This window comes from Cydia pomonella, chromosome 1 (assembly GCF_033807575.1).
Source record: "Cydia pomonella isolate Wapato2018A chromosome 1, ilCydPomo1, whole genome shotgun sequence".
In the NCBI taxonomy this organism is placed as follows: domain Eukaryota; kingdom Metazoa; phylum Arthropoda; class Insecta; order Lepidoptera; family Tortricidae; genus Cydia; species Cydia pomonella.
The window spans coordinates 5,431,228-5,458,653 of NC_084703.1; the positions used below are offsets into that span (position 1 = coordinate 5,431,228).

Below are 27,426 nucleotides of genomic sequence, written 5' to 3' on the forward strand. Positions count from 1 at the left end.
TGAACAGCTCAAAGACGAAGTTCTGTAAATAAAACTTGTCGTTTTTATCATGGACCTAGAATACTAAAGACGTAGTTTCGCTAAAACACAACTTTTGTTTTTTTTTTCTCTTTTTGTTTTTTATTATTATTCCTTTGTATTTGGGGTTATTAAAAGGGGAATGAAAATTTGCGCTACGACGCACGGTTTATGAGATACAGCCCTATAAAGATTTCTGCTTGACTGAAAAAAAAACTTTATGGGGCTTTCGGCCCGATTCGAAGAATGATTAGAAAACGTTGAAGATCTTGGAAAGATCTTTAAAAGATTGATAACGAAACGACTTGTCACAATTGACATTTATTTCGATTCCGCTGTGATCCCAATAAGATCTATTTACGATATTTCTAACGTCAAAGTGACATTGGTCGAATCGAGCTGCTTCTGTCGATTATACGACAAACAGACGATATCTAAATGAGAACTTATCTAAACCAGAACTTATCGTTATCGTATCTCATTATTCAAATCGGGTTGTGTATCTTCTAAACTGTACGTCGTAGCGCAAAAATAATCAAATTTTCGTTCCCCTTTATAAGGAAACCCTGAAATAATATTTAACAAACACAAAAAAGAAAAAAAACACAAAAAAGACAAAAAAGAAAGAAAAAAGCATAATGGCTGAATTTTGCTTCTAGGTTTATTATGGTTGAATGCCAAGACGTGCCATAATTTGACGTGTAAAAACAAAAGAAGCCTTACAGTCCTAGGTGTGTATAAGGCTGTATGAAATTCCTTTACAATCATCTTCACACATCGCACCTGATATGTAGTATTTCCGGACCTAATTTGACGTAACTCATGTCAACATTTCATTACAAGTTTGAGAAAAGAGTATTTACTTACTTACTTAAAAGGTAAAGATCCGCGCGACGGCCATATCTTTTGTCATAAGTATCGCGCGGCACGCCTTGTCTATGGTTTCCTTCTAATTTCCTGGCATAAAACCCCTTCTGAAGAGGATGAATAGGTACAGTCGAGGAAATTGATTCTTTGGTAGTTTGCGATTCAAGTAAATTTGCCTGTTATTCTTATGCTAACAGCTGACAAAATGTAAAGTGAACCGTAAACTGGTGAAGAAACAATTTCTTCGACCGTACATTACCTCTCCATAAACCGGCGCTCTGTTTTCTCTTACTCCACTCCGATATTTCATTTTGTCCAAAGCGACCACTACGTAAGAAGAAGGCTGGATTGGGTAAGCGAATGTTAGTTTCTTGCCTTCGAGGACATTCACACATATCTGAAATATTGTGATACAAATATGAAACGCAAGTAATCACAAATAAGTTTCGATAAGCATGGACACGAGTTGAGATTTTCTGCGTGTATTTATCACACAAAATTTTCCAATTTTTAAATTAAATAAATGTGAGCCCTGGCAAAGCCCCATGTCTCACCCAATATGAGATATTTCCAAAAGACCTACCGACGAAAAATTCCATATAATTAATTATATTCTCAAATTTTTTTACGAAAATCGTATGAGAACAGCCGGGCATATGAAATACTTCCATCGAGCTTTGCGTTTGCTCGGTCAATTAATACAAGCCCTTTTTGTTTTGTATGTAGGGTAGGACGCCCGGCCGAAGTAAGATGCTTCAAGTAGGTAATGTAAATTTACAACTTTGACCGCATTCATTTTCACTTACAAAGGAAGAATACTCTGAAATTGTAAAAATAGGAAGCTTTCATTAAAAGCTATGTAAATACAATACAAGAAGCCAATAATGCAATGTCAAAAGATCGTTACAATGTGCAATAGCAACCAGATGTAGTATTAATACAATTTTTATTAGCAGGTCAGAGATTTGCGCTCTCTAGCCGAAACATAGACCTTCGCTAACGCTTCGGTCAATTAACTCCTCAACCAACACCATAGAAATATCGCATATGCGATATAAAACCGAAAAAGCGCCTGGAAGGTAGATCTCATCAAAGTTTTATTGATAACGAGTATACATGATTTGTGAAGTTGTTCTTCAAATTTGACGGCGTCTAATGTAGACAGCACTGTACAGGTGAAACTGTAGTGTACTGAGGCGGAGATCAGTACCCCTAGTGTAACTTTGATCGACATCATAACGTGACGAACGCGTTTGCGTTAAGTCTCATTTTGTATAGGATTTTGAGGTTCCAAAACGTCCCGCTTGGCGCGCTCTTTCGAAATCCAATACAAAATGAGACTAAACGCAAACGCGTACGTCACGTTTGGAAATCGAATTTATTTACACTAGAGGTACAGTTGTAGTGTAATTTCTTTCGATAGCCAAACGTGACTTATTTTGTATGGGATTTTGAGTTTCCAAAACGTCCCGCTTGGCGCGCTGTTTCTAAATTCCATACAAAATGAGACAACGCAAACGTGTAGGTCACGTCACGCTATCGAATAAATTTACACTAGGGGTTCTGGCTGCGTAGACAAGAAACAAAATACAACTGTCTGTCTCGCACTAATATGGAAGAGTGAAAGAGAGAGATACTACGCTACACGGTACGATTAGCATCTTGTTTACGCAGCCTGAGACGAAATCATTCAATATTTAGCATTTGGTTGCAATCAACATCTCTTCTCCGCTACGCTAGTTTACCGGCTGATTCCCTGCCGTCTCTGGTCGCATTCACCAGCCTCTTTGATAAGGCCTTGAAATAAGTCTGGGCACTGGGCTCCCTCGGGCTGAGCGGTTTAGAGCCCCACACTAGCGTCTTTTGAGCGTCGGCGTGTAGTCGCTGCGTAGTTGCGCCAACGTTGCGTCGAGCAGCAGCCATGTAGTTGACTAGACTACGACCGTCGGGAGACGCTAGTTTGGGGTGGCTTTTAATTTGAGAATCCTGTATTCTATTACAAACTTACTTGAAAGTTAAGTGACATGTCGTTATCGTCAGGATTAGGACCTGATTTCAACTTCGACATCGTTCTATTCTTGTGCCAATAGTTGTCCAACCATTTTCCTCTAGTTGTCATTGTTGTCAGTAAAGCTTGCTAAGCTTTACTTGCACAAATTATCTGAAATCGTATTGATTTTATAAATCTCAATAAAGTTCCCTATAATCGCAAAAAAAAATCTAACGATTTTATAATAGATTGTTAACCAAGGATTGAGAGGCACTTATTTCAGTCGAGGTAGCCGATAGTCTGAGGCTGAAATGATGCCACTCACTCGAGTTAAACACTGCTTTTCATTTCGAATAGGTATTAGGTACGAGGAAATTAAATACATGTTTTAAAAAAAACATGACAGAGTATAAACATTTACGCATTATTTCTTGAGGGTACTTTCAATTAACAATTTAGGTAAAAGTATAAAGTAAGGTAAAGTAAGAATGGGGAGTTGAATATCAGAATAGAAACTGTACAACAAATCCATTTAAAACCAAACTAAATTTGAAAAAATTAAAAAAGAAACGTACATGGAAATCAAAATGCGCTAGTGCAGAAACATATCACTTTCTAAACACTTCATAGAACAACAATGAACCGCTTCTAGAGTATGAGAAGTGATAAATACTTTAAAGGAAATACCTACGTAGGTAACGTTGAGATATTATTGATAATTTCTATTTACTAAGGTCAATGTGGAAAAGACCAGCATATAATTAAAATGTATTGCTGGGTTAAACCGTCATAGGGTAAGAAAGGACTTTCGTATTGGAATACCCAGACACAATCAGAAAGGAAGAGCTCCTTCTGCTGCGTCGACCGTTTGTAAGTCGAGTAAGTATGTGTACAAAAATACAAACGCAAGTTAAAAGCGACGAAAGAGATTGTAAACGATCTTCCCTCATAATCAGTCACAATGGACTTATATTTTCTCAACACGAGAAATTACTTGCATAATTTGAATATTTATCTATTCGTACCTATACTATGTTAATTATAAACACTGATATAACAACCACTTAAAAATAATTACGTTATATAAATTATACATAAACAACCACGATACTATGTCACTATGACTTCTACTAATTGTCATATGTAAAAATTAATGTTAATCTCTGACTCAGATAAACAATACTATAGAGGTGGAGGTGACCGAATGGGATAGTTTTATAAAACCTTCAGTAGGAGTAGCAGAGAAAGCGCTATTACTGTTTGATTTTGCCATAGTCTCACTTTTCATCATTTCTGACTACTTGTTAAATGTAATGTCACGTCAAAACTATGGACGGTAGAGAAAGGACGATAATCTTTTATGGTAGAACCATGGCAGGCACAACTGTTGCAAGCATAGATGGTAGGATCATGTGTTATATTAGTGCGCCCGTGAGGGACAGAACATACGCAATGCGCCAAATTAAAAATACGTTTGAACATTTCTGACAACATACCAAAAATAACCTACGTAATTTGGTCGGGTTATTTGTTGCCCACCATAAGCCATACTAAAATTTACGCGGGGTATAAAATAAATGAAACTGTGACAAGGACAAACAATCATAGCGCTTTCTCTTTTACTCCTACTGAAAGATCCATAAGAGCATCTCGTTCGGTCATCTGCTGGCTCACCACACTACCATTTCATCTCTATATTTATTGTAACTCTGTGGTTGCAAGTGACCAGGGCGGCTACCGGGAAAATCGAAATTCGTCACTTGCGGGCATTTTTCTCTGTCACTCTAATGACGTCTTACTAAGAATAAAAGAGAAAGATCCCCGCAATTTGCGAATTTCGGTTTTCGCGGTAGGCCCCCAGCTTTCAGCTTTAAATAATAGTTCTAAAATCCCCAGTGATATGCTAGGTACGTATTTTAATTTTTTCGCATTGCGTATATTCTACCTCTCACAGGCGCACGCGTATAACACATCTATATAAAATGCTAGGTCTAAGACATCTATATAAATTACCCATACCAAGTATAATGTGTCCTTAATATGATGTCCGGTATCCGTCAATCTTTCTGAAACGAAGGCGAAACGACGATAATGTTCACAGCAAAACATTCAATCGCTATCACCTTACCTTTGTCTTATTTTTATTAAATATATCAAGCGAAAGGATCTAATATCTGTCGTTATAAGCTTGTAGTCACCAGCAATCATCCGTTTCATGCTGCAAGCCCTTCACCTGCCAGTAGCTGACCATAAACTTTTTACCAAACACATTAGTTTAAAAGTAGACTTAGAGCAAAATGAGATAAAGAAACGAGCACACAAGGCAAGTATTACAATAGTGAAGGTGTGACTAAATAGTATTTTATACAACCGTACATAATAGAGAGCTTATCAGTCGAGTACACTGTTTAGGCAACGAAGTTTGCTGAGTTCTACGAGTCATCAAAAATAATCCTTTTTTTACCTTTCCTTGGAAAACATTATTAATTATGACTTTCTGGAAATAGATCCAACACGTGTATGCGGTATTGATAGAGTATTATTCAATGAAACCTATTCATATTTAATTTCAGCTTTTAGCATTCACGAATGCTCTGATGCACTATTTGCTAGATCGGACTAAAAGCTTATTAGATTCTATGTGTATCGCCATTTTGCAAGTATACCATTACCGTCGTACAATTTTCAATAAATGGCCTCTCTGCGCAAACCAACACCGGTTATTAATTATAATCTCTTTGTTGCAATCGTAGTCTGTTCTCAAAGTTAATCAACAAGTACGGATCACAAAGCGAATCGAATAATTCTACTGTGACAGCATTATTACGTTGCCCCGATTGATTCAGAGGTGGTTAGGAAAGTAACATTGTACTGGAAATGCGGTAGTTTTAGCAAGTGGGACGCGGAATAACTTGGACAGGCTCGTTCACTTGGGTTGAGGCCGTCAAAGAGGACGCATCGTAAAAGACTGGTTAGGTCAGAGTACCTCAAATAGTTCCATTGTTGTATTACGAGTAGTAATAGTTTAGAGTAACTATACGAGTCACAGTATGACCTATAAGTTTGTGGAAGTTGTGGGTCAAATCTAGGAAGCTAAATTTGACCCAATTTCTGATGTACTGAAAATATGCATACATATGTAAGTCGGGTGACAATGCAATATTATGGTACCACCGAGCTGATCTGATGATGGCCATAGGAACTCTGTGATGAAACAACGCAACCTAAGTAATTGATTATAGTTTTAATAAGCCTCATTGTCATTTCAGCTTTAAAAATTCTACGTAAGAAAAAAAAATACAAATAGATGATGTTATGTTTGTAATTTTTTCATTCTATTAACCTAATTTTAAGATAAATAGTGTTGTATATAGCAAATCTTTGTTTGTATTTTCGTTATGAATATGATTTAATATTTATTATACGTGCTCCAAATTTTCATAAAATAGACTCGCTATTATTTTGAAGAGCTTCGAGCAACACCGGGAAGGGGGACGGCATTCATACTATTTCCCCTCTGCCGAAGCATAGGTACAACTGTACCTATGGCGGTGCATGTATTGTGACTCGTCCGTACACAAAAAAAGATCGAGGTGTGCAAGATTTGTCTTTGACGTGTGTCATTTTCTTTGTATTTGTGTCGTCATTACAGATTGGATTTTGTATGTAGTGAGTGAGAAGTGCGACTGTGTGCACGTTTCCCCCCGCAAAAAATGGCAGAATGATTTATTCGGTAAGATATCGCTTAGGCTCCTCCCTTCCGACGTGTCGGAAGCCGGTGTTGCTCGGTCGTGAGTTTTCCCCCCGTTATCGAACTTCACGTGATTTTCTGCACTAGTCCTTATTTTTGACTACGTTATTTCAATGATTTCCAAAAAAAACTGTATTTCTACTTAAACCATCACCGGCTATTGATTTTAATCTCTTTGAAAACGTACTCTCTGTTCTCAAAGCGGATCAACAACTAACAATCACAAAGCAAGTAGCAAATCGCAATATCGGCCGTAAACTAAAGCCCTCAATAATGCCTTCAGCCTTATCAATAATGTCTGCATTATTGCACTGGATCTGCAACTTAATGCCTCTCTTGTTGTTACAGGGATATCAAGCACTGCGCTTACCGAGTTTAGGATACCGGCGAAGTCGCGAAATACACTGAAGCGCAGATACAGCATTTGATCCAAAGGTGATTGTAACATAGGTACAGCTACTGATATTCCGTCGGAATGTTTCCGAAATTTCCATTTTTCAAATTTCGGAGTTTTCATATTTTTGTATGAGGGTTGAAATTTTTATTTCCAAAATGATAGTTTCGTCGAATTCATATGAATTTTTTCTGAAATTTCCGAAAACTTTCCCAAGTTTTTTTGAAACTTTTCCATCTGTGTCATCATCATCACCATCATATGCTAAAAGTGGTCACGGGAACCTACCCGCCGCCATACATACACCGCCATATAAAGATCGATTATACGTTTTACACACAAAACTTCTACACACTCCATTTTATTTGTATTATTACAATATCGTTTCCAATTTTCATTGATTTTATAGTATCCCATTTTGAAAAATGCAATCCCATGCCTCTAAGGGTACTTACTTTGTTATAGAATGTTACACAGTTGTCTGTGATTTTTTTAATTTTGATTTACTTTATTTTTTATTTTATTTTATTTTGATTGACGAAACTTGGAAACTACAAACATATTTGTTCCACGTAGACATTTTTGATATGAGGGCAATTCGTTGCTTATTACCAATTTAGTAGTCTGTGGATTGCTTCGGACCGATTACATAAACAAATAAACCAATATTCAGCAGGTTTTCGTGTTTTATAGAATTGCGATTGTGTTATTAAAACTGAATCTATATTTTTTTTTATATTGTGGAACGTACCACATTACAATCTATAAATTATATATACAGATGTCAATCACAATGAAAACATCAACGATGATCAAATTGATCAACTCTGGCCAACGTGGGACTCGAACTGACGGATCGTGGACCGGCGATCCAAAGATGTGGGTTCAAGTCCCACGTTGGGCAGGGTTGATCATTGTTGATTATTTCATTGTGATCGACATTTGTATATGCAATTAATTTATTTTTTACAGGTTTTATAATTTAAAGTAACAGTAAGTAAGTAGTTTTATAGTTTAATTTAAAGTACGGGAAAAGAAAAAGGGCAGGACGAAAAATGTATATTTTGGTTGTCTTCTACAGGAAACATTAAAAAAATATATTGGGGATCCTTTTAAGGGCATCTTCGGGTTTGTGTTCTAATTAGGAAAAATTTAAGAAAAATTTTTATGACGGCAAAAATTATATGGAGGGTTGGCCGCCTAAGACGATTGCCCCATAGAAAAAAAAATGTTAACGTCAAATAATTTTCTTCTTCTTTTTCCTAATCAAAGCATACCCTGTAACGGATACCCATTATTTTTGTTACAACTTGTATTAGGAATGAAAGAGTATTCGTAATTCTGAGTAGAAATAACACAAAATTTCAAAAAAGTGCTAATAAAAAAGTGGTCTCTACAACTTTAAACACAATGTTGCCTCTGCTTATTATGAACGTTATAATATTGAAGCATTGCAGCTAATATTACCTACTAGCTTAGAATCCTTATGAGTATAAATCCTTCCTTTCCTGGAATTCCAGATCAAGTAACCCTAGTATTGAAGTAAGAGGATCTGCACAGTGCACAGTGTAAGGACTAAAACAGGAGTTTATATCCGAACATTTACAAGACAAAGCATTTATTGCGAACCTATTACATAATAGTATTTTGTGCAACAGGTACATAATATGGGTTTTTAAAATTCAAGGGCCGAAGATACAAAACGAAACGAAGTTGAGTTGTGTAAAGACAGAGGGCCTACCGCGAACCACGTTCGACGTGTTGGCTCTGTGTCGCACTAGTAAATTCGTGCGTAAGTGCGTGCGTGACAGGGAGGCAACACGTCGAACGTGGTTCGCGGTAGGCCCTTAGGCCCGATAATTTTAAGACATAACTATGTACCGATGCACACAATTTATTTTTCTAAGACAGCAACAGACACCTTTTATGAATAAAATCAAAGTAAATAAATATTGGTCTGTAGATCTTTGCCGGGAAATCAGAATAATAAAAAAAACAACAGTACTTACTCCTAAGAACATTACTTTTAGGATCCTATAGACAGGGGCGCCGGAGCCCCATGCGCCGCTCGATCTTATTATGAAATTGATTCCGATCTCACTGAAAGTTATTTAATCGACAAATAAGAGTGCTGGATTAGAAAAAAAATACATAAATGTGTCCTTTGTGTACCCGAAATTTAATTTTGCTTGTCGGATACCTCGGCAATATCACTAGCTAATTTATATTCATTCCGAAAATAAATGAAAATTAGATATGTTTTTGTGATTTTTAGGGTTACGTAGTCCACTAGGAACCCTTATATTTTCGCCTTGTCCATCTGTCCGTCCGTCCGCGGCTTTGCTCCGTAGTCGTTAGTCCTACAAAGCTGCAATTTGGCATGAATACATAAATCATACATGGCAACAGAACGGTAAAATAAAAACTACAAACAAAATTTTCTTTAGTAGGTATATCTCCCATACAAAACGTATTTTCTTTAACTTTTTTTACGCTTTAATCCAATGGTATGGGGTACGGTTGAATAGGCAATAAGCGTACTGGGTTTCAAGCAATAAAATCACACAAAAGAAAGGTATCTTTCAATGTAGTGCTCATCGCACTGCTGTTCTTGAAATCTATAAAAATACTGGGAATTAAATCCGGGGCCGGGCAAAGAAAATTGAGTGGGTGCATAGATTCTATTGCGCAGGGATTGTGTTTTCTTTTTAGTTAAGGTTTTGTACTTCGTTCCTCTATTGTTACTTAAACCTACACAAGTTCATGTGCGATTGATAGAGAAAATATGTATATTGATATAATTTGTGGAAATCAACTAATAAGTGTCGCGCTTTGGATACGTTTCAAATTATTAAGTCTGGATCTGAATCTAACACGATTTGATTAATTTCACCAACACTTAATTAATTTATAAGAAGCAGAAACGACCCATGTGGAAAAATTTGCTGCCTAGGGATGAGGTCTTGGTGGCTCAAATGGCAGAGCACTGGAGTATCGATCCAGAGGCCGTGAGTTCAAGTCTCACCCAAGGCAGTATTTTTTCCACTTTTAAATTTATTCTAAGTTCACCAATTCTTAGTGAAACCCATCATCAGGATTGGACCTTGACACAAAAAACTTACCTATTTGCTTAACTAAAAACATATGGCCATAAGTATGTGAAATAGGCGTCGTTGAAGAGTTCCGTTCTGGAATTTCATCAGCAGTTACACTTCATCAGACTTGTTTTAATGCAAATGCTTGGTTTATTAATAAAATGCTAAAATAACTATATGCATATCTATAAGAATTGAGATCGGATTTTGAGAACCATAAGCCCAATCTGAAGCAAAAAATCATTCCCAGTTCACTAATGACGGAGTTCTAAGGTAAGCTTATTGATTTTTTCATGGCTTCTTTCAATGATTATTATTATTATTGCGGTGTTGAGGGCCTTTTGAGTGCCACCAAGTGATCTATTGTGATTGTGACGGCCCTCTAAAGTTCATTACTAATGCCCGTTGATATCAGGAAATTCCAGATTATCTGTACCTGACCGACACGCATATACTTAACTTCCCTCACGATATGCTAATTTAATGACTACTGTACAATCGATTAGTCGCCAACGACATCAGACTAAGGTCACAGCCTGATCAGTCTGTTGGCAATAGAGCCCTATGTGGCAGAATATCGATCCTATAAGCGGTGTCTGAGCCGCGCTTTGAGGTATACAACGTGTTGCAATGGCTACTAATGAGAATTTACGGTTAACCTTCAAATTATTAAATTTTATGTGTTTTTCTCATTAATGTTAAAACATTTTATGTGTTTTTCTCATTAATGTTAAAAGTTTAATATTGATAGCTTATTATGTAACTATCGTGGAAGAGTGTAACAAATGCAGAATTAATCTTGAAATTCGTTTAGCCATTTTTTTAGTCAACACCTGGCAATCCATCGTGACTCTTTGTAAAGTAAAGCTATCACGTTCACGTTACTAAAAGCAACTACCTAATAACGTTATGCTATATGAGCACAATTTTGATATTGGTGAAATCATTATAAATTCGATGGAACCTTTTATTAAAATAATGAACTATTGAGAAAGGGGTATTAACATAAATAATAATAATAAATAATACATATTATAGGACATTATTACACAAATTGACTAAGTCCCACAGTAAGCTCAATAAGGCTTGTGTTGCGGGTACTTAGACAAAAATATATAAATAATTATAAATACTTAAATACATAGAAAACACCCATGACTCAGGAACAAATATCCATGCACACCACACAAATACATGCCCTTACCAGGATTTGAACCCGGGACCATCAGCTTCGTAGGCAGGGTCACTACCCACTAGGCCAAACCGGTCGTCAATGCCATGCGTAATAATTTTTTGGTGAGTACTCGATATTACAGCACACTTGTCATTTTCACAGAGTAACTGATGTGCTGCGTGTTTAATTGTGGTTTACAAAATAAATATACTGCCGTTTTTAATGGTATTTATAATACAAATGACCATTATACCTATCATAAAATCATATATAGTGTTTACAGTAACTGCTGAACATCGTGTTGCGAGTAAATCAAACAAATGTCAATTATTTTCAGGCAACTAAGGCTAGAAATGGTTCAGTTTTAACGACTCAATGCTTCAAGGCTTTTTTAGTACGATTTCCACTGACCGGCTGCAGTCGAGCCTATATCTATACGCAATGGAGTCCGTCTGGAGCCGTCCGCGTCCGCGAGGAGCCGACCGGCTTGCGGCCGTACAGAAATGCTCTCCGACGCAGCTCGGTCGGTAGAAATCGTACACTTGTAGTAAGGAAATTAATTTCCTCGAGTTGTTACTTGCAATATGCCCAAGAAAATTTTCAAATGTTGTGTTAATATAATACTTCATTCCAAGAAAATTACATTGGCGTTGAAACTCTAGGTCCATGGAGTCCCAACGCGCACAAGTTTTTTGGAGAAATCGCGAAACGTCTGGTTGACGTAACTGGTGACCGAAGAGCTGGCCGCTTCCTCGCACAACGTATCAGTATTGCGATACAACGAGGAAATGCCGCCAGCATCCTTGGTACAATGCCTCAAGGGCCTATTTTAGGTATAAGGTAGTTATAGTAATTATCTGTATAATATCCATTATGTATATTGCCATTGTAAATAAATAAATAACATTCCAAGAAATGTTGTCGGTATTTTTTTCTGCACGTTTATTGCCAAACATTCTTATAGTTAGTTTCGATTTCTAGGCCAATATGTTAAATGAAACAGTCTTCAACAGTTAAGGACATTGAGTATTAATCCCTAATCTGAAAAAGAACTTTTAAGTGGTAGGTAGGTTCTGGAAACTTTCATAAGAACACTCTCATGCTAGTTAGCATGAAAGGGTTCTTATGAAAGTTTCCAGAAATTTCGGGAATTTCTGAGAATCTTCATATACTATGTATTTAATACGAGCGCAGAAACCACGTAGTCGGATTACAATATTAAACGTTTTACGTTTTTTCTATGCACAATCCAAATAGGATTTTATAAAATAATATCAAAACCAAATCAAACTATTCATTCCAGTATTTCGAATATTCAGAGAAAGCCGTTTTAAAGTTAATTTGCCGCTCCGTGAGTTACAGGCCGTATAAAAAGGTGACCACACGCGTGACCCCGCTTGTACCAACCAATCACATTATAGCACAGTACCGATAATGTATCATATATCTACATGCCCTAAGCGCGAAAATATGTCAACATGACCTCTTTGCCTAGACTTTATAGGTAAGGTATTTAGTGTGTACATAGTCAATAGGGGATTGTACTAACCAGGGGTAGCATCTTGGCGTGCCACGCGCCTACTTAGCGCGTGTCGACATCCCGCTACATCTGATTGTTCATTATGAATCTACTGGCTAACACCATAGAGCAGATAATTGATAAACATATGTTTTTTATGGCGCCTCCGGTTTTTGGTTTAAAACAGTACTGAATAGATTCTTTTGACGACCTCAGTTCAAAAATTGAAAACTAAGTGACATCCTCGTGAAATGCCTTTACATGCTCTAATATCAAGTACATATAAATATACTTGTATAAGGGTTTCGTAGTTTTAATGCTGCTATTTAAACGTATGATAATAAAAGAACCACTGTCCACAAATCAGGTCAACGATACTTAATATACATTAAAACAGTTAAAATCGATAAGTACTTAGTTGTCCACGCCTAGTTACCATGCAGCATTCTAAAAATACACTGTGTTGAACAAACAAACTATTTTATTTTAATAAATAATGAATAATATAGGGACATTCTTACACAAATTGACTAAGACTTGAGTTGTGGGTACTCAGACAACGATATATATAATATACAAATACATAAATACATAGAAAATCCATGACTCAGTAATAAAATATGTGCTCATTACACAGATACATTCCCTTACCGGGATTCGAACCAAGGACCATTGCCTTCAGTCACCACCTACTAGGCCAACCCGTCAAAATTGATAATATATGTCTGCTTAAGTGGTGTTTGGAAAGATGTTACTCGTATTGTTAAGAGTCGCAGGAACCCGCCGTCGATAAGCCGTCCCCAATACAATCAAAGTTATGTTAGCATTTTAAAACGACGTGACGTAAATGTATTCGATTTTTTTTTCTATATATATTTTTTATTTTCACCTCACAAAAGATACATTTAACAAATACTATTATATAGAGAAAAGGCAAATTCGATTTATACCCTTTGTGAGAGACTGGAGTCTGAACTAGGCGTAAACCTGTAACACAGATCTCCAGGCCCTCACCCCGGAAACTAGGAGTAAGATTTACTCTTAAAATTGCGGAAACTAGATTGTAATAAGAGTCCCTTTTCGGAATTATCTGCCACTTTTTAGAAGCTTTTATTTTACTTGCCCTGTTACTCGGTATACAGGTCGTCCTCAGACTACGGGACATCAAGGCCTACTGACTGAAGAAGGGTATTAATGGTCAAAGAAGTTATAATGTCTTTTACTATAAGGGTCATTCAAGTGTTATGTGAGCACTAAATACTAACCCCCTTATTCATAAACGTCTACTAAAGTTGACAAGCCGCTAATAATCGTTTGTCCCTTTCCGACGTATTGGTATGATGGAAAGGGACAAACGATTATTAGCGGCTTGTCAACTTTAGCAGACGTTTATGAATAAGGGGGTGAGGCCTTAATTTTACTTATTTTCGATGACAAGGGGTTAAGTTTGGATTGATATTACTTTCGACATATTAACTATTTTCATATTCATATTTACAGCTATTTAAAATATTAAAATAACACCTCGCAATTTATAATATAACATATAAACTGACTTTATTTCAATAGCAGGCCCATGATAGCAATAAAACATTAAATTGCAATGTTAATTAACTAATTACTCAATTAACTTTTACGTTGTTGAATACCTAGTAAGCTAAAAGCATTATTTGTTGATGTAAAGAGTCCTTTTTCATTAGTTTTATTGAAGCCTGGTGAGCTCATTACTTTTATGAAAATTAGTTTGTATTTGTACACGGTGTTCAGTATAGATCGAACGACGGCCAACAAGAGGATCTTCAGCGCGCGTAGCGTGGTGCGTGGTAGTGCGTAGACTCTTTTCGCTACATACGGGTTTACCCGTGTTATCGGCTACGCTCGTAGTTCTGTAGCTTCCGCTTGAATTGAATGTGATAAAGTTTCCGGTATGTCTGATGTACGAACCTTAATGTTTTTTGGAGAAATAACACAATCATTAGAACTGTTTTCAGTTAAATCAGGCCCCCGTATCCTGTGCAAATGTGAATCTTTTGACGATTTTCAGGTCACAATGGATGTGAAATATATTATGCTTTGTAAAATAATTTGTATGGTACTAATAAGCATGCAGCACATTTTGTCCTCCTATATATGTATGTAGATGAGAAATACACATTTTGGAAAAACGGTCCGATTCGAACTTTAAGATACGTCAAATATTAGGTCTGACAAAAACGTCACTTTTGACACTGACATATCCGATCCATATCGTATTTAGACCTAATATATGACATATCTTAAAGTTTGAATCGGGCCGAACGATCACTTATGTGGACGATCCAATTAAAGCTAACGACACTGGTACATACATATATACATACATACATATACATATCTCTTGTTATTCTAATTTGTCTTAAGTACTGAAAGAGTGTATCCCGCCTCAAGGGTGCAACATAAAAATTGGCTTTAGATCCCTTTAACTGTGCTATGTCTACAGGAAAGACGCTAACGAGTTAAGATTACTATAAAATGTGTATGACCTAGATATATATATTATAAAACTGTACCTCGTTTTTTAGCATTAGAAAAGATGACACGATCAAACCGTGTCTTTTTATTGAAAAACGCTTATAAATAAAGTGTTTCAGACAATTCAGACTGATTGGTAATATCTCCCTTGGGACCCGATATTTGTCTCGAGTTAAAATGGGCCCCTGTCTAGCCTCCGATGAGATATAATTTGAATGTAGTGCGTTAGCAAACGAGTGCAGTTTATTTATGTAAATTAAAATGTGATTAATTAAAAAATTAAGCTGCAATATGACCCAAGGAAAAATAAATATTACGTCGATAAAGACTAACTTTAATATTTCCCTCTGCATACGGCGGCAGAATTCAAAACACATATCGATCCGGATTTCCTGAAATTTCCACAATCCCAGCTCTGTTCTAAAAGGGTATAACCGGGTAGGATTTGTAGGTAAGATATTACATTTCGGTTGTAAATTACAAGTGCATCTGCGCATCTCTTGCAGCAAGGATTGCGTGGTATAAGCCCACCCAGGACCACACGGGCCATCAGTCCTACGCCTGCCGGCCGTCGCAACACTGGCGCGATACTCGGAGTCCACCACCGTCGTCGTTAGTGACGGTGAGTATTTAATTAATGAACAGTTCGAAATTCAAAATTGGAATTTTAAATTTAGTGACGGAAAAAAATTAAAAAAATCGTTTTTAGTTCAAGTTTTTTCTTTATAAGTTGTTTTTAAATTAATAATTAACGAGGTTAATAAATTAAATATCTGTAAATCGGTTAAGTGTGAAATTAGATGACGAAATTATTGTTTATTTTATTAATAATGTCACTGTACGTAACACATTGGTAGTTCTCATGTGAATTATAAATGGTCGGCATGGCGGCCACTGGCTCAGTAAATGGCCACCCGGCGTCGGTTACGCATCAATTACGTTTGAAAATCGAATGCTATAATGATAGAAATGTCCAGCAGACAAAATTTGTATCCGACAATCACTGCAAGTAAGTTTTTGAGTGCGCGTTAAAAGTATGTTTCAAAGTTTCGCGGTGTTTAGGCATTTTTTAAAGTTTCACGAATCTTTAATACGTTTTAAAATTCCATTAAAACTTAAATTTTCGGAAATTCTGTGATATAAAAGCTAAATACTACGTGTTTCTATAAACCCGCATGTATACAATTTTAGTGGTATATAGTGCCACGTATATTAACTTTCATATCAAACTAATACTGGGACTGTGACTTAGCAAGTTTGAAACAGGATTTATTTAACCACATGTGCCTATCAGACATTGAAAGGCAAAAAATTACCACCCAATATCATCTTTTCTTGTTATGCCGATTTTTTTGTACTATAAAGTGGCAATGGCTCGAATTGTGATTTATTATGTATTGTTTTGTGATATATAATGCCACGTATATTAACTAAGAATTCATTATAGACTAAAACAGTGACTTAGCAAGTTTCGAACAGCTGCAGCGCGCAGCGTGTCCTTCAGACATTTATTTATGAAGTCTTTAGGGGAAAAATTTCCGCTCAATAACATCATCTTTTTTTTCTTATACAGGATTTTTAGGACTGTTAAGTAGCAAGTAGGCCTTAGTTTTTATGGTTTGGTAAAGTGTTATAAATAAATATGACTTTAATTGTTATAGCCAATGACGACAATGATTCAGAAAGTAAGACGTGTGGCAAGATCTTGGTTGCTCTGTCATGGGTACTGGTAGTCATGACTATGCCTATATCTCTCCTCATCTGCTTCAAGGTAAACTTTAATATTAATTTGGTTTATTAGAGGCTAGTGAAGTTTAATTTTCGCATTATATAATAGTATCCTCATAAGTCCTCGCGTACAAGTACAAATTCAATTTGAAGTATAACCGGTCAAACAACTTTGTCAGGAGAAAAAGGCGCGAAATTCATACTTTCTATGGGACGATAACAATTCGCGTCAATTTTTTTTAAATTTGCTGCTTTTTTCTACTGACGGAAATGGCTTGACAGGCTATATTTAAAAAAAACAAATTCAAAAGTGCAAAAATTGCGCTGGGACTTAGAAGGTTAATATATATTTATTTAAATTCGCAGTGATGGTTCCAGCTTCGTATCATATAAATATTTTTTATTTTAAATATCAGGGCTTATTACATAGATTAATCTTTAGAAACAATTTCATGCAAATTATTGCACTCAGCGAAATTACTTAGGCATTTGCGAAATTAAACCTCTACTCTTTTTTTCAAAATTGTAACTCTTTAGTGCTAAATAAAAATAATGACATCCTAATTTCGATTATAATACTAATAATAAAGTTATACTATGCAAGTATGCAAGCGAGTAGTTGCAAAATTGTTCGATATTTACCAACATTTTACTTGAAAGCTGCTATGGATTTCATTATGTAGTTGTAAATTTCAATTGATTATTAACACTTACGTAAAATTAGCTTTATGATTGATTTCGTAAAACTGTTTGCAACATAATTTTATTATTTAATTTTTTCGGAATCTTGTCATAGCTACAGTGCATATTTTGTTTGGATTTTTTTTATCTAAGTACATCATTTAAAACAATTAAAAAATAACAAAAATTGTCAATGGATGGGATGCGAGTTGGTAAGTATATTTTATTATTCATATTAGCAGTCAATAATGTAATAATTATGTAATTCATTATGAAAGTTGTGGGTATTTTTAAATGCATTATTTTCCAGTTCAGAGGCAGATCAGGCTGATTCGATACGTCAAGTTGCATAAAGTATTTGTGATTTTTTATTTAAATAATATGTAGTTTTAAATATATGTAAAAAAAAAATTGAAATAAACATGTATTATGCCAGTGTTTTTTTTAATCTGAAATAAATACACCCGAAATATTTTTGATTCATTGCCCACGTTACTTTGAACAATGAAGCGCTGAGCGAATATTTTTGCGTATACTCTGGCAAATCAATTTTGTCAGTAGAAAACGGCGCGAAATTCAAATTTTCGGTGGGAGGACGACTCATCGCGCCTACATTTTAAATTGGCCGCCTTCTTCTACTGACGGATATGGCTTGCCAAACTATACATAGCTACTATAAAGTTCTGGCTTCATAAAATAGTTAGATGAATCCAAATTACACATTGAAACTTGCTACGTTTATGTAGCTATTTTCCATTTTCAAAATTATATTGCTTTCTAAGTTACTCCGATCAATGCAACTTACTTAAAGCCAACGCTCGTAGCTCTAACCTAAGTCTGCACCGATTTTGAAGTAACAAAGTTTGGCTGTGCCACTATAAACTTCACCTTTCATAGGAATTTACGAATAATGTGCCATTTCCAAGGCTGCAGAGTTAGCTTGGCCAGACTCTACGGCAGTCATCACACGGATGCGGATTCGCACGACACTTTGAAACAGATTTTAGAAAAAGGTCTCTTCCGTGGACGATACAATAACAATTAACGACTCTGGTACATTGATAGTTTTTCTTATTTGAATCTCAAGTATTGAAAAATGTATCCCGCCTGTAAAGGTGTCACGTAAACATTAGCTTTAGATTCCCTTTAGACGCGAACGAGTTTTGCTATGTGTATGGCCCAAATAGGCTAAATGTTGAGTTCTTATTTCTTTAGAAAGTTGAGAGACTCACGTTGTCAATGCTTGGCTGTGATTGGCTAAAAATTTAACCAACCAACTTTCTCACCACACCGGCCAATTTCTCCGTGATCAACTAAAGAAAGGACGTCTTAGTTTCATTGATTTATGGTTTAATTTTGACTTGTTGCGAGTTAGAAATTCTTTAGCATGTTTTTTTAGGTCGTCCAAGAATATGAGAGAGCCGTCATCTTTCGGCTCGGCCGGCTACTGTCTGGAGGCGCAAAAGGGCCGGGTACGTACCTACAGTTAACTATGGCGAATAGATAGAGGTACAATAATATAGAGATAAAACGGGGGAGGGGGAGATGACCAAACGAAATTAATCTTTCAGTAGGAGTAGCAGAGAAAGCGCTATTATTGTTTGTCCTTGTCATAGTCTCACTTTTCCTTTCTGCCTACTTCTTATAAGTCCGAAGTGACGTAGAAGTTTTATGTTACCACCATTTTTATGGTGGGTAATAATGAACCCGACCAAATTACGTAGGTTGTTTTTGGTATGTTCTCAGGAATGATAAAACGTGTTTTTAATTTTGTCGCATTTCGTATGTTCGAACTTCACAGGCGCACGCGTATTATCTATGTAATACTAGGCCTATGGGCGAATAGGACACTGGATCCGATTCGCGTGTCGCTCCGATATGTGAGTGGGATGTCGCTATGATACGTGTATAGCGTTGTCTCGCTCAAACATCCTAGCGACGTGCGAATCGGATCCAGTGTGCTATATTTAGCTGAAAACCAGCGCTATACAAAACCGCTATATATTTGTACAAATAGCAAGTACCGGGACCGGGAAATCCCGGTTCTCGCCGTACAAACTCAGAACCGGGATTCCCTATATGTGCCCGTACACTTGTGGCGTTTACACCTCAAAATTTATTTCTTTTCACAACATATTTACAGTTACGAAATGTTCACCGCCAGTTTTTTTAGACAATTGTACTGAAAACGATTGAAAAAATAGAACTAGCGGTAGTTTCTAGGAAGATTATTTTTTAAATATTATATTCATCGAGGAATTTAATTACTCATTTAGGCATTTAGGTTAATCTAGCGCGTCGCTGGCAGTGTAAGTGTTAATTAGGAATCATCGATATTACAAAACAGAATTGGAATAGAACAGAATTGGAATTTTGCTATGAGCTACGAGCTACGCCGTAGCCCGTAGCAAGTTAGTTTACGCCTATGTTACTTTAGCATACACCGGTAGAATAAAAGTTTTTTCACGCCAGCAGCTCGACCAAGGGTAATTTTCTGCTTAAAAACAGTGAGAAAAATCGCATTTTGCTCACTTAGAGAGCCAAAATAACATTCAAGTGATCTTTTTATTCGAATGTCATTTCAACGTGCGGGGCCAAAATAAAAGTTCGAAATATTTGGATTCAACTATCTTTGTCCCTTTCACGTCATTAGCAAAATGAATAATAGGCCCCCGAAATAAATCAGACTGCATCGTTCCAAAACAACCTACGAGTCTTCATTCATAATAATTTTATGTATTTAATCACAAGCTTTTATTTAGTTTCACCTGTCCCGTTGTCTGTCGGTCTGTAATCAAATCTTGCAAGTTAAATTTGATCCACTTCCCGGTTTCCGATTGAGCTGAAAATTGGCAAACATATGTAAGTCGGGTGACAATGCAATATTACGGTACCATCGAGCTGATCTGATGAGGAGACTAGAGGTGGACATAGGAACTCTGTGATAAAACAACACAACCTAATTGTGTTTGGGGTTTTTAGAATTGGCTCGATGAGTATTAGTTGCATGTGGTAAGAAAAGTACAGTCAGCGATAAAAACGTGTATCAAAAATGAAATTAGTATAGTATAGTTTTAACGATCTCTACTATAGTTGACCAATAGTAGTATCCGCAATTCGGATCGTATCTTAAGTTTTGTTTTTTACAAAAAAGTTGTCGATTGAACTGTCAATTGATGTTATTTTATTGAAATTTCTTTCGTTTTGTTTTATTGTGGTAATTAAACTTAATTGTTAGAATACCTTGAGAAAACACGAATGAAATAGTGATGAAAACGGATTTTATTTTTTCAGGTTGTTTTACCTTCCAAATATGTTCTCACGGCTGACTTGAAATTTTTTGTGCACTACACGAGATCCAAGCTAATATCTCGTGTGCTTTTGAGTCCCTTACTACGCTCAAGATTCTAAATTAGATTATAGAATCTTTCGCTTGCATGGGACTCAAATAAGCACTCGAAGAAATATCAAACTTTGCTCTCTTGTTGTACAAATAACTATTGAGTATCTTCGTCTGGATCACCGTCTCTAAAGTGATCTAGCGCGAGTTTAAGTCACGCTAGAACAGTCCGGGTCCGAGCCTAGGCTTCCGACACGTTATCTATGACGGATGATCGATGATCACGCGATGCTGTCTATAGAAAACTGAAGTGTCGGATGCCTCGGCCACGACCCGGAGCGTTTTAGTGTGTCATCCATCAACCCGTTTCAAATGATTTTAATATATTCGTTCTCTTAAAATATATAGTTAAAGCGATTAAAGTCCCTGTGCAGAATAATAATTTGAATGGAATCGTGTAATAAATCGTGTTATTTGACTAACAAGGATGTCAGTCGCTATTTCATTTACTGTCCTCTCGTGGAAATGTTCGACAGATTATGTCCAATCCCTCCGTGGTTTCTACAGAGTAAATTTTAGCTTGCATCATTTTTTTGCAATAAAGTTATTTAAATACGAGTAGATATATCGACGGTCAATCGTAAAATCAGGTAGACCATGAAGGTACTAGGCATATCGTGAAAGGTGTCTTAAGAAAAAAGATAAAACAAACTACCGCCAAAAGTATTCTAAACATATTTTCCTAGATTGTAAACAGGTAGAAGTATACAAGAACAAATACCTAGGGACTCTGTGCATCCTTAAGGAGGCAGTTAGCAACCTGAAGATACTGCTAGGTTTCGTGGAGGAGCTGGGGTGGATAGAGTAGTGCTACCTCGTTTTCACGCAAAATAGGCACAATGGTTACGAAAAAAGGCCCAGCATAACTAATTAACCGCCAAAAGTAGGTACAAAATCCACAAAAAGCTGAGTTCGGATTAGTAAAAAAATATTTTAAAAAGCTTTTATTTACCTTTCCCTGTTAGTATGGGTCAAATCTAGGAAGCTAAATCTGACCCAGTTCCCGATTTTCGATTGAGTTGAAAATTTGGATACATATGTAAGTCGGGTGACAATGCAATATTATGGTAACGTCGAGCTGATCTGATGATGGAGACGAGAGGTAGCCAATGTCTCTATGAGTATTAGTTGTAGGTAAGAAAAGTAGTCAGGGATAAAAGCTTACAAGCATTTTTTTTTCAGTTTTGGTACACAAAAAATTTTTTGATCAAACTTATTTATTACTTACACACTTTTACATATTTAGCTTCACTATGTATATTTGTTTGTATATGTTCGATTCAAATCTTGTAACTTATGTTTGAATCACTTCCCGATACTTAGCTTATTCAGTTGAAATATGAAGCACTTAATTCCGATGACATGTATGAGCGATAAAGATACATTTCGTTTCGTTCGCTACAGCGCAAATGATTGGCTTGGCTAGGCCCCTTGATCTGGTAATATAGTCGGAAGGTAGCAACACAAACACATCGAGTTTAGGCTCAATACTTTTTTTTTTTTTCTATGTATGGACTTGAAGGCGGGCTCAATACTTGATAGACATGCACGTGTGCAGTACAGTCAAGAATAAAAGTGTGTCAATTTTTTTTTATAACTTATTGTTTACAGGTATATTCTTCATTCTGCCCTGTATCGACACATACGCGCGAGTGGATTTGCGAACACGAACATACGACATTCCACCACAGGAGGTCAGAATAATTATTTCTCATTACACTGATTTTACGGTATAACTCAAGATACTTGCCGCATCATTCGCATAAATCATCGGAATCATGCTATCTCGTTCGTATGTTTATGTAACTGTACATAATTAGGCATTAAAACACTCGTGTGATGAACCCACACGAGTATTCTTAAAAATACACGTAAGGTTTTCCCGAAGGTATACAGTATGGGGTTCTTCAAAAAAGGAGTGTACAGATGTTAATAGGTCGGCAACGCGCATGTAACACCTCTGGAGTTGCAGGCGTCCATAGGCTGCGGTGACTGCTTACCATCAGACTGGCCGTATGCTTGTTTGACACCGACGTGGTAAAATAAAGTATTTTCATGCCTTTTATTATGTAACAGTTACATAATCTTACTAATTATTGCAAATGTTCCTGTCTGTCATTTCTCATACATACATCGTATAGTGTTTTAATAGTTACCTAGATTTAATTGAGCTAAGAGCTAAACTGTCTCTTCCAATCAGGTACTAACTAAGGATTCCGTAACGGTATCAGTGGACGCGGTGGTCTATTACCGCGTCCATAATGCCACCATATCCATAGCCAACGTTGAAAACGCTCACCACTCCACACGGTAAGCTACAAAATGTGGGTACGAACGAATATCAGACACTAAGGATTCCGTGACGGTATCAGTGGACGCGGTGGTCTATTACCGCGTCCATAATGCTACCATATCCAATAGCCAACGTTGAAGACGCCCACCACTCCACACGGTAAGATACTATGAGGAAAATGTGGATAAGAACGTCTATCAGATACTAAGGATTCCGTAACAGTATCGGAGGCCGCGGTGGTCTATTACCGCGTCCATAATGCCAACATATCCATAGGCAACGTTGAAAACGCCCCCAACTTCACACGGTAAGCTACTATAGGGAAAATGTGGATAAGAACGTCTATCAGGTACTAACTGAGAATTTGACAGTATCAGTGGACGCAGTGGTCGATTACCGCGTCCATAATGACACCATATCTATTACCAACGTTGAGAAAGCCCACCACTCCACACGGTAAGCTACTATAGATATAGTCTTTATTTTTCAAGCTGAGCTAGTTGGAGATCCTATTGTGTATTGTATTGTCACGTATTTTTAGTCACCAGCGCGTCATGTTTGGGAGAGCCTAGATTTTCATTTTCAAGCGCACTAATTCTAACAGTCCATGAGTAGCAGTCACGATAGCCTGCTATCCAGAGGCCCCATGTGGCCAGCCTTTTGTCTTAAGGCATTTTTTTAATAAGTTTTTAATGCTAGTATTGTAGGTAATTAAATATACTAAGGCTCTGTAAATTATAGACCTCGCGAGCGTAGCTTAAAAATAAATGAATTTATGGCTCCGCCATTTTGAAATATGTCAAAATAGATAAAAAGAAAATTATTGATCCTGCTCACAAAATTTCACTAAAATCGTTTGGGAATTGCGACCTGCAGAGAAGAACATCCGGAACGAAAGCATTTTTGCCCAAGCTGAAACGGAGACCTTCGCTAACGCTCGGTCAATAATACATATTACGTATTGATGTTTTATAGGTATTCGATTGAAGAAGTATATCGCTAAAGATTGTGCACATGTTTATGTAGGCTCCTGGCACAGACGACTCTTCGGAACACGATGGGAACCCGCCCGCTGCACGAGATCCTCAGCGAGCGCGAAACTATATCTGGGAACATGCAGATTTCTTTGGACGAGGCCACGGAGGCTTGGGGCATCAAGGTCGAACGCGTTGAGATGTGAGTAGTACAGCCGGGCTAGCACATGATTGGTGCGACAGTATCTTGCGGCGAGATATATCCTTCCCTCTTTAATAAACATAGAAAATAACGGGTAGTCTATCTCGCCGCGAGATACTGTCGCACCAATCATGAGCTAGGCCTACAGGAGAGAGACATTCTCAATTGCCTCAAAATTTCTGGAAAATTTAATGAGAAAATTCTCATGGAAGATTGGACTTAGAAAGTTCCCGTTCAGATTAGGAATTACCTATTAGTAATGTTGTTAACTGTTTCATTTAATGTTTACGTTACACTTTAGTGTATATTTCAAGTGTCATAAAAATCGAAACTACCGAGAGCATTTATGGACGAGGACTTTGCAATTTTTGAAATTTCTCTTCATTGGCTCATTGCTAAGTAGATCCTCGTGAATTAGTTTATCAGACACCACGGCGCGGGCGCACTACATTAAAATGGGCTGTATAAAACGACTGATAATCCCGAAGTTGTTTTTTCTGCGACTAAAAACGGCTCCCGATATTCGTGCTACGCAAATATCCGTGTATCTGAGTTCTTAACCCCGTAGTAAGGCCCCGAATTACACAAAGCCGCAAAGATTCGTTTCCAAATCAGAGTTCGGCTCCGCTAGTGATAACTACTATTTTGGTAGCAATTACGATCGTATGACCTTAACCTCCATCCGATCTTTCCCTGGTGTATACTTACAACTCCCTTGAGACAAATGTGTATTCCCACCATAATGGCCCCGCCCTGCAATTTGAACGCCGTTAGGAATTACTTAACCTGATGAAATTGAAATAAACATGTTTAATTAACGGTCTACGTCCATTGGTATTGATCGAGCTCGTCAATTGTGATGCTTGTTATATTATTAACTGGGAAATAAAAAAGCAAGTTATATGGTAAATTCATTTAATATCCCTTCAGGTACGTCCACACTGCCTTGATTGTAATTTAACAAACGGGTTTGGACTGGTTTTGTAACGACCTTGACGATCGTTTTAATGATTCGCGCATTTAACGCACGACTTTCACTTCGCTTCGCATGCTCCAATCAGCATGAGCGATAGTCAAGGTCGTGCCATAAGATCATAACCATAACAATTTAAAATCGGCTCTGTAATTTTTTACGGTTACAATTGTAGATAACTCTGTTTGGCCCTATGGTTGACTGGTAGAGAATGCCATTTGGCATTAAGTTCGTTGTACATTATTGTATATATTTTGTGCAATAAAGTTTAAATAAATAAATAACAGCTTTTGCTCTTCAGAGAGTATGATGGGTACCGGGGTTACGGTAGCCCAAAACACAGATGACGGGATAGAACATGGACACAGTCTATCAAGAATGACAGAAAGTTTCACCTAGATAGGGTCGAGTGGAGTTACCTTTTCCCAACAGTGGGAGATGTCTGGCCATGCTCAGAGTAGGGTTCCATAGTTACCCGTTCGTTATAACAGACCTTCACCGGGTGCTATTTGTAAGTATCAAGACTAAGGGAATACCTTCACAGCACTTTGTACGTCTTTTTACTATGAAGCGAAAACTTTGCGATAACTCTAAAACTATACTGATCATATTCGCTACAGTTTTCATTGAATGTCAGCTCTATTTTTACGATTTTTTCCATATATTTTGGACCCATGGTTCAAAAGTTAGGGGGTTGGGGGGGGATATTTTTTTTTTCTTTCTGAGCGGTTTTTCCAAAAAAAATATTATTTTGCTAACGGTTTTATAAGGACAAAATAGAGCATTACAAGTAAATGGATGATAAAATTAATAAATCAGTAATATAACATAAAATCCCCACTCTTCGATTTTTCGTAGCTGACCGTTCGCATATTATGCTTTGGTCAACGTTTAAGTAAATTTTCACAACTGTCTTTTTACAATTCGTTTTTAAAATAAAAGTTATTATCACTTTAGGCCAACTCATTACACTAAGGACCATTCTGTGACAAGTATTGTCTTGCAGCAAGGACGTCCGCCTGCCAGTGCAGCTGCAGCGAGCCATGGCTGCAGAGGCCGAGGCCGCTCGCGAGGCCCGCGCCAAGGTCATCGCGGCCGAGGGCGAGCAGAAGGCCTCGCGGGCGCTGCGGGAGGCCTCTGAAGTCATTGGAGACAGTCCAGCTGCTCTCCAGCTTCGGTATCTGCAGGTCTGTAACATTTTAACTTTGTATGGAGCCTGGTCCAAAAACCAACAGAAATGAGAGTTAGGTCATTAGATAGGTGTACTTCATTTCGTTCTATGGGCACCGCGCGGAATTCCATTTCAGAACTGAGATATATGTCTTTTAGTCAAAATGTCATCACTCTCTAAGGTGACGAGGTTTTTTACAATATGTTATTATTATTATCACCCCTATTATTATTCTTAGTATTTAAGTTGTTTGTTTCAGACCTTGAACACAATTTCAGCGGAGAAAAACTCGACGATAGTATTCCCTCTTCCCATCGACCTTTTAACATACTTTATGAAGGCAAAAGAAGAAACAATGTAATAACAGAAACTGTAGACATGAATAGGAAAACACGGTATCTACAAATATAAGATCCATAAAAGAAGAATCCATTATAGGTATAAGAGATACATATAAGATCGAAATATTACATTTGAATGTTGACTATAGAAAGTTTAATCAATGTTGCATGCATTACCAATATATATATAAAAAATAAAAAAAGTAGATCGAAATAAAAAGATAGATTTATATATATATATGTATATGTATTTGGTTCCCAAAATATTGGATATATAACATAAATATTGAATTTACTGTATTACGTAGAATCAATGTACTGTATAACTATAAAAATAATTAAAA

The 27,426-nt window shown here is 36.8% G+C and overlaps 1 protein-coding gene across 2 annotated transcripts; it reads left to right on the top strand.

Moving 5' to 3' along the window:
* Positions 1–15,820: 15,820 nt before the first annotated feature.
* Positions 15,821–27,269, top strand: LOC133519854 (band 7 protein AGAP004871). 2 transcript variants are annotated; one of them, XM_061854118.1, is made up of 8 exons: positions 15,821–15,941; positions 16,981–17,090; positions 19,128–19,200; positions 22,740–22,822; positions 23,329–23,438; positions 24,448–24,597; positions 26,577–26,757; positions 27,001–27,269. In XM_061854118.1, exons 2-8 carry the CDS (start codon positions 17,055–17,057, stop codon positions 27,100–27,102), a joined length of 735 nt encoding a protein of 244 aa, XP_061710102.1. In that variant the 5' UTR covers positions 15,821–15,941; positions 16,981–17,054; the 3' UTR covers positions 27,103–27,269. The 2 variants fall into 2 exon arrangements, with proteins under 2 accessions (XP_061710102.1, XP_061710017.1); XM_061854033.1 differs by lacking the exon at positions 15,821–15,941 and adding an exon at positions 16,169–16,328.
* The last annotated feature ends 157 nt before the right edge of the window (positions 27,270–27,426 follow it).